Raw genomic sequence first — 15,838 nt, 5'->3', positions numbered from 1 at the left:
TCCGACCCTCAGAACCACACCAACGGTAGACGGGGAAAACGTGTTGAACTGTTTATTGTAGAAAATATAGTCCCGCTCTCACATCAAGGACAAACGAGGAACGTGAACAAAGCGTGCACATGCCAACAATTTGTACAGACCGCTTCGCTAACCTTCGGAGGACACCGATCCTTACGGCGGTGAGCCGATCTTCACGCAAACAGGCGTCTGGGACTGCTGACAGGCACACATCGAACGGCTCTCGGACTGACACCACGCGTACATCGAACAGGGTGCCAGGCACACCACGCTGTCTCCCACACCGACGCCAGCAGACCTTGGTCTGCTCGGTCCGCTGAATCGGTCCCCCGAATGCCCGTCACACACGGGGCTGCGTCCGACGCACGACGGCCAGCAGCCCGGCGCCAGTCCAGCAGTCAGTCCACAGTCAGTCCGCGGCGATCCGGCGGACGCGGAGCAGTCTTCGAAATGCAGGCAGGCGCGCGTCTAGTGATCCCAGCCCATTCACAGGTGCACATGCGACCCCTGTAACGGTGGCGATGGCGGCCAGGTGGTCCTCAAATCCCGTCCCGACACCCACGCTGGCCCAGTTCGAGAATGAGTGGTCCTCGAACCGCGGTGCGGCGCGCGGACGATGGTCGCCACACTGGTCTGTCCTGAAGCAGCCGGCCGCCAGGCGGCTGCGGCGCCGCACTGCGACCCGCCCCTACCGAGATCCGTCGCGTCCCAGCGGTCCTCAAACTTCACTCGGCACACCCCAGCGGCCCTCAAGTCGGCCTCGCCAAGAGAGCGGCCGCCCTCGGGCGCGGTCCACCCGGGACCAGCGGGGCGGGGTCACGGCCACCGCGCCCCAGCGTCCACAGGTCACCCGCGAGGCGGCGCTAGTGTCAAGCTCCCGAAAATCGAGCTAGATGACCGCGACGACCGGGCCATCATCGCCGCGCAGCACCAGCATCACCGCTGGAACGGCGCCCCGCTGGGCGGCCGAGACCGCCGACTCCGACACGGCGGCTAGAGGCCGGCGTCGGGGACTGAGGTAACCACGCTGCGTGCGTCACTCGGTGCGCTGCCGCTTCTCGGGCGGTTCCTCGGCCGGTCGCTGGGCGGCGCTGGCGACGGCGGTCGGCGCCGGCGCCTCCACGTGCGCCAGGCTGGGCAGGAACCTCACGATGATGCAGGTCATGTTGTCGCACCCGGTGCCGTCGCCCATCGTATTCGGCGCCAGGCACTCGTCGAACAGCTGCGACGGAGGACTGCGTGTCACCGGCGGGTGGGCAGGCGGGCGGGCGGCGAGCAATAGCTGACCAATGGACGCAAGGCACGAACCGCGCTTCGATGCTGTAGCAACGGCGCGCAGAACGTGCCGGTACGAATTAATCAGTGATCATAACATGACAAGCATACGGTGCAGACGGACGTGGTAACAGTCACACTGACATACGAAGACCGTGTTTCATAAAGATAGCCTCTCTGGCTGCCCTCTCCCTCCCCCACCTCTTCCCAGCCCACCAGCCTCACCTCCTCGCAGATGTTGGACAGCTGCGTCTCGCCCTGCTCCCGAATGCGCTCCGACACGAAGTCGACCACCTCCTGCGACTTCTTGCTGTTCCAGATGCCGTCGCAGGCGAGCACCATGAACTCGTCGGTGTCGGGCTCGACGGTGACGCAGCGCACGTCCGGCGAGGCCGAGATCATCTGCTGGTCCGCCGGCAGGCTCTTGTCCGCCTTGTACGCGTGGTCACCTGGCCGGGGAGGGCGGCGCTGTTAACGGCCGGCCATTCCCGACGCGTGTGACGACACGCGTCAGCGACCACGCGTGTCAGCGCGTCCTGAGGTCATGATCACCATCGGCCTTTGTTGACGCTCTGATCGCGAACGCCGCAGTCTCCAGCGCGTGGTGTCGCCAGATTGCCGGATGAAAGTGATGCCGTCGGTAGAATTCGAGCCTGGTCTACCATGTTGACCTTCGGGTGTGTTGCTTCACTCCCACACATACCAGCCAGAAGATATGTGCTAGATTTCGGGAAAAGACCCCGGGTGCCTCGCACTTAGGTAGAGCTCACACTGCACAGAGCGTGCTGTTTAGACCTTGAACCCAGCGTGCCATCGTTGAAATCCCAGATCAACGGCATAACTTTGTGGCGGACGTTTACTGTGCCGCAATGCTCGGCACAGGCAGCCCCGCTCTCTGACGTCATCTGACCTAGACTGGCCGTTGCTACCAGCCGCGGGCGCCGAGGCAACTCGACCCCACCACCCTGCCACGGGTAGGTTGGGAGGCGGGCGCCCTAACCGATTTAGCGGTTAGAGCGCCCGCTCCAGCCGCTTGTGGGGATTGTGGGAGCGTACGGGGATCACGCTCCCACAATCCCCTCTCCCCAATCGCCGGGACGGGACGTCCCCGCTCCCCTCCTTCCCCACCAGACCTCACCGAACGCCCTGCTGAGGTTGAGTCCGCCGTTGACCCTGCCGTCCATGGTGACCTTGCCGCCGGCGCGCACGATACGCTGCAGCTCGGCCTCGTCCTCGGGCTTGTGGTCGGCCGACATGTCGACGGCGCGGCCCGAGCGCGACAGCACGCAGCGCGAGTCGCCGATGTTGGCCACGTACAGCTGGCGGCCGTGCAGCAGCGCCACCACGGCCGTGCAGCCCGAGTCGCTGCCCGGCTGTCGAGCGGAGAGACGGTCTCACGCACAGAGAACGGTCTCACACGGCCGCACAGAGAACGGTCTCACGCAGCCGCACAGAGAACGGTCTAACGTAGTCGCACAGAGAACGTTCTCACACAGTCACACAGAGGACGGTCCAACGCAATCGCGCAGAGAACGGCTTTACGTAGTCCCACAGAGAACGGTCTCATACAGTCCCACAGAGAATGGTCTCACGAAGTCGCACAGAGAAAGGCCTCATGCAGCCGCACAAACAACGACAGCGGAGAAGGGGGGGACACGAAGATGGCGTGAGCGGGTCAGCGAGGAGCCGCCGTGCAGACGGGAGCGGCAAAAAGAGGGGGCGGCGGGGAGGAGCAGTGGCAGTTGATGATGAACGGGGCGGCGCGCCGACCGCTGTGCTCGCTTTGCGCCCATAACAGCTTTCAGTGACTACCGCGGCTTGTAAACGGCTGAAAAGCCTGTGCTCACTAGAAATAACAACGCCTGACCCGTAACAAGTAAGCGAGAATCGTTGCCAATAATGTCAGGACAGGCACCCCACACAGAGACATCAGGTCCTTACCTCATCCTTCATGTTGAGCATGAAGTCACCATCCTCATCATCCCCAGCCTCCTCCTCGTCCCCAAGCGAGTCCTCGTCCTCCTGTTCACTGTCCTCCTCGTCCTCTTCCTCCTCCTCCTCGTCCGAATCCTCGCCACCATCTGCGTCGTCCTCGTCATCGTCCAGACTATCACTGCGAACCGGCCGATCTCACAGGCAAGCATCACCGAGGCCCGCCAGAGGTATCACGCCAAATCACTAAGGCCTAGATTACAACGTAGTGTGTGTCGCCCAGCATACGGTTGACCGCGACAGCACGACAAGTCACAAGAACCCCACGGGGCAATGTCTCCAGCACCCAGACAATTCAGCCGCATAATCCCCTAATGTAAGCCCTTGTCTCATGCCCCGAGCTACCATCGCTACACACGCTGCAAGTGACCCTGCGTCCTGCACTAGCTGTCATTTCATCTTACCACCACCAACTTCCGACTCTGCCGTCGGCGGAGAAGATAAAACACGTCACACAGCTCAACACCACGGTGCCTTTTTCTGTAGCCCTCCCCCCACCATCCGCCGCGGCGCCCCCACCTCTGCTCCAGACTGAAGTCGTCATCCTCCTCCTCCTCCTCGTCCTCTGCTTCCTCATCGGCGTGGCCCGCCTCGCGCGCCAGCCGTGCACCCTCCAGCACATCGCGGTAGATCTCGGCCGCCGCCCTTTCGGGCATGCGGCGCGTGGCGCGGCTGGCCGCCGGCGCGCGCCGCGCCGCCGCCGCCGCTGCCGCTGGCGCCGGTGACTTGCCGCTGCCGGGCCGCGCACCCTTGCCGCCCTTGCCACGGCGCGCCGCCGTCTCCGGCGAGGAGGGCGTGCCGTTGCCGTTGCAGGCCGGCGGCGCTGCGTCGTCCGCGGCGGCGGCGGGGGAGGAGGAGGCGTCCCCCGCCCCTCCGCCGCCGTCGCCGCTCGAGTCTGGCGGACCGGGCGGCGCGGCGCCGCCCGCGCCGTTCGTCTTCGGCTCTGGTTTGACGTCCGACGCCGCTGCCGCCTCCGGCCTGGCGTCTGCCTCCGGCTTGGCGTCTGCCTCTGACTTGGCGTCCGCCTCTGGCTTCGACTCGGCGTCGTTCAGCTCTGCCGCCAGGTCCTTCTGCACAGGCTCGCCGCTGCCGTCCGAGCTGACGCCGACCGACGAGTTGGATGCCGTCCCTGTAACATCGTCCGGGTAAGTTGTGTCGCCTGAAAACGGTGCCAGTGCGGTGTCCGAATATGCAGTGCTTGAATATCCATGAACTTTACATCATGGCTTTGGCACGGCGGCATAGATGGCACAAGCATTGCTCAAGGGCGCACGATAATGGAACATCTACTCAACCGGGAAGGGAAGTCGGGAACTGAAGTTGAGTGCGCCTAAGAACCGCGCAGAAAGAATGAACCAATATAGTAGCTACGAGCATGCGGAGAAGCCCAATGCGTAAAACTAATGATGTCTTACAAAACGAGTGGAGTGTGTGTTTCGTACTCGGATGAATCCGTAGCTATGATAAATTCAACTGTACCACGCCAAGGTCGTTTTCGCGATCGGAACAGGGTCAATTCGCCACCCACAAATGGTGTCCATCCTGGACGTTGCCGCGCGCAAAACTTATTTCAGTACAGGAGCTTTACCCCAGTGGCTCGAGAAACACTAGCTAGATCTAGTCTAGTTTCCAATGATTATTTACACCTATGATAACAGCCATCCTCACCTTCAACCTCCCCCTTCCGCACACCTACGTGTTCTCGTCGAGCCAGGAGAGAAGCATCGTTTTACGGAACAACGTCCGAAGACACATGAAGCTCGCGGAAAATGTCAGCCACCCACACTACAAAAACAATCCAGTCATGCCAACGCCGCACCTGCGCCCGAGGAGCCCGGCTTGGCGCGCAGAAAGGGTGACAGCGGCTTCTCCTTGGCCTTGAGGCGGCCGACGGCGTCGCTGGCCGGCTTGTCGCCCTGGTAGCGGGCGACCAGCTCCTCCAGCGGCATGTGCGCCTCCTGGTACAGCTCGTCCACCTCGCGGTCGGCCTCGTCCTCCTCGTCTGCCGACCGAGGTCAGGGCGCCGTCGCCGTCTGTGCTCGTCTTGGCACAACAAGGTCGGGACATGGGTTTACATGAGAGCGCTGGTTTACATGGGAGTTTACAAATGGCAGGTGTTCGCCGTACAGGGACGGAGACGCAGCGGCTTCCGGCCTGGGGGAGTAGGACATGGCACGCCCCAGTTAATCGCCTTCCTCCCCTAGAAGCGGCGCTCGCGGGTGTGCAAGGCGACGTCGTGCTGTCAGGCGGATGTCGTGCAAAGTCAAACATGTCCAACCTGAAAACCGGCCACAGAACAGCGCGGTCTGCACGATCGCTCATTCACGCCTCCTTCTAATCCGACCATCTCTCGCTGGCGCAGCATGCCACAAAAATCGCACGTTTTTTCTTTGGGACTATTGTGATGCTGGAGCCAGCGAGCTGTCCAAATAATGAAGCAGGGGGTATCACGTGTCAAGCTGACATATCTAGACAAGTCGAAAGCGCAAAACCAGATCCCCAAATAACGATCCCCCAGCTTTCAACAGCAGCAATGCCCTGTTACATATAATTATGAAAGCGTGTATCGCCTGCTTAAAACGGGGACACACTCTCCGGGGGTTTCAAGTGACCAGCACCGGGCGCGCGGCTCGACTTCAGCACGCCCAGCCGCGACCCGCCGCCGCCGCCGCCGCCGCGCGCTCACCCGAGTCGGCGTCGCGTCCAGCGATAGCCTTCAGCTTCTCGATCACCTCCGGCCGGGTGAGCGTGCCGTCGAAGTCGAGGAACGCCTGACGCAGGCCCTCGCGCACCTGGCCGGCGCTGTACAGCGGGTTGCGCTGGATGCAGCCGGGCAGCGTCTGAGCCGTGTAGGCAGCCACCTCGTGGCCGCCGTGGCCGTCGTACACGGCGAACAGCGCGCAGCCGGGGTGCAGCTCTGGCAGGCTGTTGTGGGCGTCCTGTGGGCAGCCGGCAGGCACCGTCAGATCAAATAACGGCGCGCGTGTCGGTCATTTTGATACCAGGTCGGGACAGGCGTGGTAAAGTATGGTTACACCGGGTCACCTCATATCAGGTCAGGTCAGGTCAAGTCAGGTCAGATCAGGTCAAGTCAGGTCAGGTCAAGTCAGGTCGGGAGGGGTTGGGAAAGATCAGGTTAGACTCAGGTCTTAAAAGCAGGAAATCATGTTGCTTGACAGTGAAATTTACTACCAATTTCGACGGCAAAAATAAAAAACTGAAAGTCACCCTACACCAACGTATTATTATGCTGACCAAAAAAGATCCACCAGAAAACAGCTCTGTGCTGAAATAAGCACGACCATCACACGTTTCATGATCACAATACAACAACTAACAGATACTGGTCGACGCCTTCATTCCACCACAGGTCCAACATCAGTAGGTGTTCTGAGCACACCTAGGAGTCTGGGGCGCCTCATACACAAGAACCATAACCAATCGCTATACAGCCAAGTCCTCCCTCAACCCTCACCTCTTGTGATACCCGCCATCCTTGCATTGAGGACTCTCCGTAGCTGAGGTAGTCATTTTGCCCGTTGGAAGACACCTTTTTGGTGACGGGTTGGCTCAGGTAGGCGCCCATCGCTGCGCGCTGCAGCAGATTGGAACGTCAGCTCTAGGCCGTCACTGCCATGTTACGCACAATCTTAGGGTGTAGTTGCATCCAACTACATTCACAAAGGTAACGACAGACAAAAGGAGACAGGACCGACATCCCTTCTTCACGAGCCTAACATCCATAAGTGTATTACAACATACCAAAGCATCTTTAAGAGCATAACGTTTCGAGGTCTTCAGCGTATGTACTGGCCACGGCACAGGGGTGGACGCCGCGCCTCATGACCAGCACACTGTAAAGGTCACTGCTCAGCTCCCGGAACAGCTAGTGGCGCCATTGCTGTTGAGACGAGTCCGGCGCTATTTTCGATGCATCAATGCGGCGGCTACGGGTGATGACAATGTCCGTCGCTCAATCACGTGATTTCCCGGGGGGTCCATCCGCAATGATTCTGCTTCATTGTTTTTAAAGTCGATGCTGGTTTCCTGCGACTATTGAGTCCATGCGAGTGATCCGCAAGGGATTTGTAACGGTGAATTTAGGAACACGCAATCCATCAGTGCCACGCTAGGATAAAGAACAGCTTTCCTGTGTTGGTAAGTTACACCTTCTTTCAATTCCGCCATGGCCCATGCATCGGCATGGTGGCAGACAGGAACAGATCTGGTCCAGTCTTGGTAACCGCACTGCTTTCGGGGCCCAAAGGCCTGAAGAAAATTTGCACGCCTTGCAAAATGTTTCTCAGCCCGTAGCAACCGCACCAATGACGGCAAAATTCGATAAAAAAAAATCCCTCAAGTTCCTTTCTCTATGGACGGTACGCCTCACGTCGATTTCGGTATCCACGAACACCCTAACGGCTGCCGGCATAGGCCACTCAGGCTTCTCCCCAGCGGTGGTCGCCATAGGTTCCCTGAACTTCAAAGAGACAGGGCAATGTACGTGTTTGTCACCAGCGCTTCCGCCGTTCGCTGCTGCTCGAGCGAGACGCTCACCCCCACCAAAGGTCAGAGGTGACGCCAGCCGACGCCACGGGCCGATCTGCATCCACTCCGGCCGGTGTCAGGATCGATCTGCACCAACTCCGGCCGGTGTCAGGACCGGTCTGCGCCTACTCCGGCCAGGGTCAGGGGGGCCGACCTGCACCCACTCCGGCCGGTGTCAAGATCGATCAGCACCCACTCCGGCCGGTGCCAGGACCGGTCTGCGCCCACTCCGGCCAGAGTCAGGGGCCGATCTGCACCCACTCCGGCCGGTACCAAGGCCGATTTGCACCCTCTCCGGCCGGTACCAGGACCAATCGGCACACACTCCAGCCGGCGCTACAGGCAGATCTGCACCCACTCTAGACGGCGCGCACGCAACTCTGCCGCCACCTGGACCGCGTCGGGGGGTCATAGGTGCGTGACAGCCGTTTATCCCCGGTTCTGGATGGGCCCGCGCAGCTCTTGCTGACCGGGTCTAACCTGTCCGTCCCATTAGAACCAGGGAAATTATTCTAAGCAGCTTCCCCGAAGCACTGTTATCCTCATGGCCGGTATGCACCGGACCAGGGGCGCATTTAAGGGAGTAACGGGAGCATGGCCCTCCACGTTAAAAAATGCGACAATAAAGGGATCGCGACAGACGCCTGACAATACGCTGATTAAAAGCATGCGACGTGAAACGCTATGCTTAACGATGCATCGCGTCTGCGGCGCGCTAAAATGCCTTTTCTGTATAAGGCCTTGCATTGATTTTCCCTTTGAGCCCATTGCGACATCCTGCACCGCTGCTCCGGCTGCACCTCCGGCTTTGGTGCGTGTTCTCTGTACTCTGGCCCTGCCACCAGCGTCTGCATCCTTCGAACTGCTAGTCTTACTGCAGGGCTGTGAAGGGAAATATCCTGTGCTGTTCAATGGCACGATACGGCCCATTCATGCAGGACCCAGACTTCATCACCTCATCACCTTGGTGTAATATGTTATCCAAGATGGGGGAGCAACAGCTACATGCATGACTTGTGCTTGATTTAACTTTGCATGTATTGAACCAGTCCTGACCAAAAATCCCTGGAGGTTGAAAGGTAATTTGAATCAATTTTTAATTTTAAAATATCAACTATAAATAACTCTTGATTCAGGCAAATCGGCCAAACAGCTGAGCTGTTCAAGTTTTAGACTGCCTTTTGACTACCTAAACCAAAGTGTTTTCAGCAAGGCAAAGTGCAGTCCTGCGCATGTGTGTGAAGAAGCATTTACATCATTTCAAGCCCCAAACGTTCATTTATGAAGTGTTAACTTTTGGAATGAATACATTTTGGAAATGTTTGAACCATTTTGGAAATGTTTGAACACCTATGGAAGCATTTGTTACTCCATTTCTCAAATGCATTACCCACATATAATGTTATTGTCATAACTGTTGTTCTCATTGCTCTAGCATAAACCATCATTTGCAATCAGCTATAAGAATCCAACAAAAGATCAGCTAGTTGAACAATATTTTCATGCATGCTGTCATTTATTCCCACCAGACAGTGCAACCACTTTCAGTCTTTGGTGTCAGTTATGACTTAATGTTGGTTCAAACTGTTCATCCAACTAATTCAAGCAACAGGACTCGAGCCAGTGTTTTGAATTACACTAAAACCTAAGAAATGAGGTCAAAGTGGGTTCACGAAAAACTTGGGCCTTTCCTACACCTGACTGTAACAGAACATCTCACTTTCATTCACATATTCTACACACCAAAATCATATGAAACTGACATTGCTTGGCTATTTTTGTCTGCACTTCCTTCCAACCCCACCTCCTGCAAATGATCAGATATTGTTCAGTAGCATGATGATGATGCATTTCAAGATGCTGTAGCATTGAAGTCTATTTTGGCTACTCTAATAATGCATAATAGTTATATTTTTGCTAGATGTTTCTGAATCAGCGAGCATTGCTTTTCAATACCTTTGCTGGTACCCATAAGAATAGTGAAGCTGCATGGTAACACAAGTAAACTTTGAACAAGTTGCACAGTTGTTCATAAGAAACATAAATACAAGTGATTCCATCACAGTGGATTGTGTGGATTTGTAGCTTAACATCATATGATTTGTAATAAGAGGTCTCCACTTAAGTGGAGCTGAGACACAAACAGGGATTAATGATACACACAGGAGATACCACAACTGAGCTTGAGCCCCCACAAAAGGGACGACTGCTAACTGTTTGCATGCTTGTAAAATCCAGAGCGGGTAAATAGAGCTGTACCTGGTTAAGACCACATGTTGTGTCACCAGTTCTAAGAGCTTGGAATGGTTTCAGCTTGCTACCTATTCCTAATGAAAACATAGAAAAATATTCATAGGAACCCTGAATGGGGTATTTCATTTCTGACCCCTTGCAATAGGGGTAACTCCGTCACTGATGTTCTCACATGAACATGATGTAAAGCTCTTTTCCTGAGACCATGCAAAGCAAAATGGCTTTAACCTTGAGAAAGAAATATTCTGATACTAAATTTGACAAGGGGAATACAAAAACACAGCAGGTAGAACTAATGAAACCATTGATCATACAGATCTGTGGTTATATCATTTCTTTGAACAATGGGGCAAGCTTATCTGGATAACATGTGACAAATTCCTTAATAAGACTGAATTTGATCTAACAAATGTAAGATCACTGAAGATTTGAAAGAAGCAAAATGCAGGTGTTAAGCCACAGGGCACATAATTCAAATGTTTTGCTTTTAACTCACTCGGCCAGAGGCCAAAACAAACTTGTAGCTGCAAATGTATGACTGTCACCACTGGCTATTGTAACTTGGTGAAGGTTGATGACAATTTGTCATTTCATTCGGAACAGACTTACTTGAGCTTTCCTTACTATAATATGCTGAATGTTACCTCTCCTTACTGAAGAGGTCATTCACCAACTCCACCTGTCAGGCTCAATCTCACTTAAATGGGAAAGCATAATACCTCATGTGCATCAATTGCATTCCTGAACAGTTCAACATTCAGGCAAAATTCATGTTATTCATTACCTCAACCTAAGTTTAGAATTTGGAGACCTGTGGTTCCTTTGGAAGCTTTCGAGCAAATCCATTGGCATCATAAATTTCAGAGAAGCTGCAGGGAGCAACCCCTATACCGCAACATCACAGTCCATGCACTAAGCATATTTTGAGTGGCAAAAATGGACAGATGATTCACAGCAAGATATTTGCTATTGCAATTACCTGTGTTCAGTCATCTATGAAGGAATGAAGAGTAAATTGTGTTCTACTGCTCACTATGGTACACCTGTTTCATGATGTATACATCATGGAATACATGAGCAACAGCCAATATAACTTTTGGATGGAAAAGCCACTTTCACTGAGAGGTGCCTGGTCAGTGCTGACTGGTGATAAAGTGGGTTACTGATTTCAGGTGCATAATTAAGATTATAATCATTCTGAAAGGAACAACAACAAAAAAAACTAAAATGCTTTCCAATGATCTGCATAGCAGATATTGCTGTTGAAAGATCCACACCATTTCCTGTGATACAGGTACACATACTAAAATCCAAAGAGCTGTTTGCAAAAAGCAATTCTGTTTCCCATAAGAATGACAACAACTGCATAGGCCATGGTCTAGTACAATACTTTGCTTTACAAGAGCTCACTCCACACTAATTCCCTTCTCCAAACCACAAAACACCATGAGTAATCAGAAAACAGTGTGATTACATCATCCTACCTTAAAAATTAATCATGATATTATGCCACTAGCCTCGTGGTGCTAAAACATGAGACCAGGACTATGTCTTAAGTCACTTCTAATATCACTGAAAAAGTGAAAATAAAAAGGCTATCCCAGTACTAATGATGCTGGTATATACCAACAGGCCAAGGGTAGCCATTTCATCAAAGTAAATGATTGGTTGACAGGCAGCTAAATATGATCTCTAAATTAACAGAGCAAAAATGATTAGATTTTTATCTCCAAAAACTGTCAAAGGCCATCCTTTGTGTTACCTCTTTTCATTCCAATCTGCATGATCTTCAATAGGTTACCAGCAATACCAGTTAGGTTACTAACATAACCTAGTTATCTGACTGCTCAGGGACATTACAAATGATTTGAAACCCATAACCCCAAACACACACATTATCCTCATCCTTCACTTTGAGATGCTTGTGGTGACCACATTTTGCGGCAGCTGACCAGCACCATTTTAAGACATTATGTGCATAAAACCATCATTGAAACTGTTCACAAAACATTATTTCATACCTGTAAAAGCATAATAAGCAAATGTATTTCACTACATAAGCATCATTAATTCATTATACTCTAATTAGCTTTATGATCCTTACCAACACTCACTTCAAAATTGACCTAAATGATATATACCTGCACCCTGACTACCACGGGTGTCACAAAGCTCAAACAGAGCCCGCACACAGCATACAGAGGGCAGAAAACCCGGCCCCTGGCCAATGACTTTGAACTGTGACACGCAGCATCCAATGTAGACACCGAGTGCTTCCTAAAGGGCGTTTGAGGGAATAATCACAATCGGAAAAAAATAATAATCCACTATACACCGACAGATGGCTCAGCAACGTGCCAGTTATGCATATGAAACGGTAGTCTTCCGCTTTACCTTGTGTATCGCGATTAGCAGAGGAAAAGATCCAGCCAAGACCCCAACGCTCCGACCCGGCGCATGCTAAGACATTCCTGGCGCTGCGCCAAATATGACCTGCAAGCCGACAACAAGAATGTTAGATAAGGGTACTAAATAGCAAACCATGCTAAAAATAGGATCACTATACCTTGATCCGGCTTTTGTGGGGGCATAGGTTCCGTTACCGGTCGAGTGATAACGGTAAGGATCGCAAGAATTTACTTCGCAGTATTCATTACGTCTGTGAGATTTTAAATTCCAATTCCCGGAAGACATCGATGCTTCCCCAATTTTTAGTCGGTTGCGGAGCTAACTTCTGGTCGGTTGCCGATCTCATCACTGAGAAAAAAATGTCAAATTTAGGTGTAATAACTGGGCAGTGTCGGCGCTTCATCAAGGAACTTTGTTCTTTTTCTTACCGAATTTCACACGGACCTCCACAGCCATCCTCTCAATAAGAGAAGAACTATTTTGTGTCTGCTCATGGCCCTTTATTTTATCTTGCGGCTCTTCGCGAGAGCTAGGAGCCCCAACTTTTGCTACATCCCTTTGTTGGCGGTTTGTGTTAAAAACCTGCGTCCGTTGGGCGTTTGGTAACAGGTCCCTTCGGAGCCTGAGGCCCGTCGGTGCCCAAGCCCGGGGCCTCGTGCCCCTGCCATCCCCACCTTTTTCTGGACCCACCACTGCCGAGAGATGTGGCACGGGCAAGGTGATAACAGGCGCATGAGTGTTATCGTCGGCAATAACACTAACGTCTCTCCAACACATCAACCCGAACATAAGGTTGATATAAAGCCTTAGGCAAATGGTAGCGAAACACGTTTTGGAGTGCAAGCAAAGGGACGGAGTGGGCAGAGTAACTGATAGTTTCAATTCCAAAAGCACATGTCTAAAAATGACTGGTTGCCATGCCTGGCCACTGGACAGGTCTGGTCACCAGCCGAAACGACCAACCGGGGTTCATTTGCGTTTTCGGTGATAACGGTAAACAAGGCACTTAAGAAGAAATCATTGACTGAGTGTTAATCACAGTGAAGTCTGCTCTTTAAGCCTGAGTTTCGAACCCAGTTTAGCACTCACTCGGCAGGTGATCCCAGGGAAGGCCCCGGGGTTTTGCTAAAACATTTCTCGGACTTTTTTCGGACTAAGGCGTGACACTGGAATCTTTGGTATCTTAGTTGTTAACAACTTCGCATCTTTTAAGGAAATTCAAAGATTGTAGCTTTAACAAATCACGAATGACTTCTTTGTCGAGGCCATGTCAGTTGTAATTAGCGTTCACTGAACGCCTCTGAAACGCCCAACAACGCAAGTCTGTCGAAGAACAGACGTTCTAAAGTATTTATCTGTATTGAGTGCACGGTGGTGCAAGATTACAAAATACTTAAAACAGGCCAACCGAAGTTAACCTAGGGAAGATAAGCTAAATGGAGAAAGTCGCCGGCAATAGTTATGATCTTCTATGACTGATAAGAATATATATCAGGTAACATGAACTTATTGTCTTTATACAGTTCATCTCAAGTATGGACGATAGATAATGGATCTAAGCCCAATGTCACCCCGCTTACCTGTTTTGATCCGCAAATTTCAGCTGACATAGACAGCGTTACTTCACAAAACGTGGTGGGGATGACAATGCAACCAATGCTGCTTGCGACGATGCCTTTAATGCAGTGCTAACAATGCTATCACTGCAGGTCCACCTGCGACTTCTAGTGAGCCATTGACACTAACCTGGTGCATTTGTATCTGGGGTGCTGTTTGCTTCCCATTCACTTGGGAGGCTTCAACCCCCCACCCCCACCCCTCAACTTGGGCTTCCCCTAGCTTTGTGGAGAAAGTACCCCAAATCCGGGGAGCAGTCCATTTGTTGGTATAGCTTGGAGGTAGGCCGAGTAATTTTGCATTGTAACTATCAACCCGTTCAAAGGTCAACCTCAAATCTTTAACGGTGCATTATACGCTTCAAGATAACCGCTGAACGGTAGGAATCGGCTTTAAGTGATTTTCGGAGGCATTACTTCACGACAGTTGTTCTCGCGCACCCGACCCCGTCGCTCAGTGTTATATGCAGCGGCCATCATCGCACAGTTTACGGAAACTGCCACTTCGGCCATCGTTGTTCTTGCTCCTAAGATTGTGCGCGCGCAGCCTCAAAACTTGTTTTACTAGACGCCTCCGTAAAAGGATGGACGTCCTCAGACCAACATGGTTGGCCTTTTCCATTTTCGGCTTTGCTTCGATCCTCTCCATTAATACGCGCCCGGGTGGCCGGTTAGATACCCGTCGCTCGGGTGGAGGGTCAATTTGACCCCCCTGAGATCTCAGGAACTAAGGGAATGAGAGACACCAAATTCACAGTGTGTGTTACCTGTACGTAAGCTCACTTAGGTCAAAGTTTGAGGTTCGCAAGTCATGACCTTCGGGTCAAATAAGGTCAGACAAGGTTAAATTCCAGGTTAGTCTCCAAAGGGCCTCTAGAACCTATATAACTGTTCTAAGCAAGAGGTCACATGTTCACCTAGGGTCAGTGACCTTATTTGACCTTTTAAAGGTCATGGTGACCAAAATCATACAAGACCGCTTTGAGTTTTGCGTCTGGATAAGCGACAACGATCACGCTAGGCAGTACGTTTCTAAAAACAAAGTGTTGACCTGAGTCATTCTAGATGAGTGACCTAATCTGACATCTAACAAGTCTATGGAAGGTGCATAATGCGATTCCTGTTATCAATAAAATCGAAATGAGCACCAGGAGCTACCCCATGCAGCAAGCGCTTAAGTGATAAAACAGGTTGGTTTTGACCTTGGTTTAACCTTCATACCTGACCTTAGGTCAATGCAATTTGTTCATTCTATTGTTGTGTTGTCTAAGAAAGTATCTCAGAGATGTATGGCTTCGTCTAACACTCCGTTGTTGGATCAGATTGAACGATTCCCTGGATATTGCCTTCGCTGAAACCATGGCCTGACTTTGACCCGCCATAGGTCAGCGGCCTTGCAAGGTGCATCTAAATTTCTGATGCCAGACGATCCGATATTAAATTATCTGCAGCTATGCAAAATTTGGTATGGCTTTACAGCGCTGTTCGGAAACTATTCTGGAACAACCTTCTGAGGTCAATTTGACCCCCCATCCGAGCGCGTGTTGAACACTGACACCTCTTGAGTTTCTTCGGGCAGGTCCACCTGGGAAGAAAACTAGGGTGCGCATTATTGTTCCCTGCCAAGGGCTGAATGGCCATTACGTTCTAGGGCGATGTGCCCACCGGCTGTCACTCTGGTGACACATGGGCAGGGTCTCCTGGTTACTCCGGAGGCTCTTAAAAGG

General features: G+C 52.4%; 1 protein-coding gene across 1 annotated transcript; it reads right to left on the bottom strand.

Annotated features, from left to right (window-relative positions):
* Positions 1–36: 36 nt before the first annotated feature.
* LOC119105405 (putative protein phosphatase 2C 21) lies at positions 37–12,562 on the bottom strand. Its single transcript, XM_037228871.1, has 11 exons — positions 12,481–12,562; positions 6,761–6,880; positions 5,972–6,224; positions 5,105–5,287; positions 4,155–4,414; positions 4,012–4,064; positions 3,805–3,957; positions 3,235–3,406; positions 2,432–2,666; positions 1,519–1,742; positions 37–1,240 (listed from the first exon to the last, which is right to left on the bottom strand). The coding sequence occupies exons 2-11, from the start codon at positions 6,869–6,871 to the stop codon at positions 1,055–1,057; spliced, it is 1,830 nt and encodes a 609-aa protein (XP_037084766.1). The 5' UTR covers positions 6,872–6,880; positions 12,481–12,562; the 3' UTR covers positions 37–1,054.
* Between the last annotated feature and the right edge of the window lie 3,276 nt (positions 12,563–15,838).

The sequence above is a fragment of the Pollicipes pollicipes genome, unplaced genomic scaffold (genome assembly GCF_011947565.3).
Source record: "Pollicipes pollicipes isolate AB1234 unplaced genomic scaffold, Ppol_2.1 Scaffold_6138;HRSCAF=7277_pilon_pilon_pilon, whole genome shotgun sequence".
Taxonomy (NCBI): Eukaryota; Metazoa; Arthropoda; class Thecostraca; order Pollicipedomorpha; family Pollicipedidae; genus Pollicipes; species Pollicipes pollicipes.
The sequence above is the reverse complement of the archived record's forward strand: the minus strand, read 5'-3'. Positions and strand labels throughout refer to the sequence as shown.

Coding starts and splice junctions, on each gene's coding strand:
- LOC119105405 (XM_037228871.1), bottom strand. CDS start 6,871: ATGGGCGCCTACCTGAGCCAACCCGTCACCAAAAAGGTGTCTTCCAAC. Junction 6,225..6,760: donor GATGGCGGGTATCACAAGAG/GTGAGGGTTGAG, acceptor GGCTGCCCACAG/GACGCCCACAACAGCCTGCC. Junction 1,241..1,518: donor TGTCCAACATCTGCGAGGAG/GTGAGGCTGGTG, acceptor CCTCCGTCGCAG/CTGTTCGACGAGTGCCTGGC.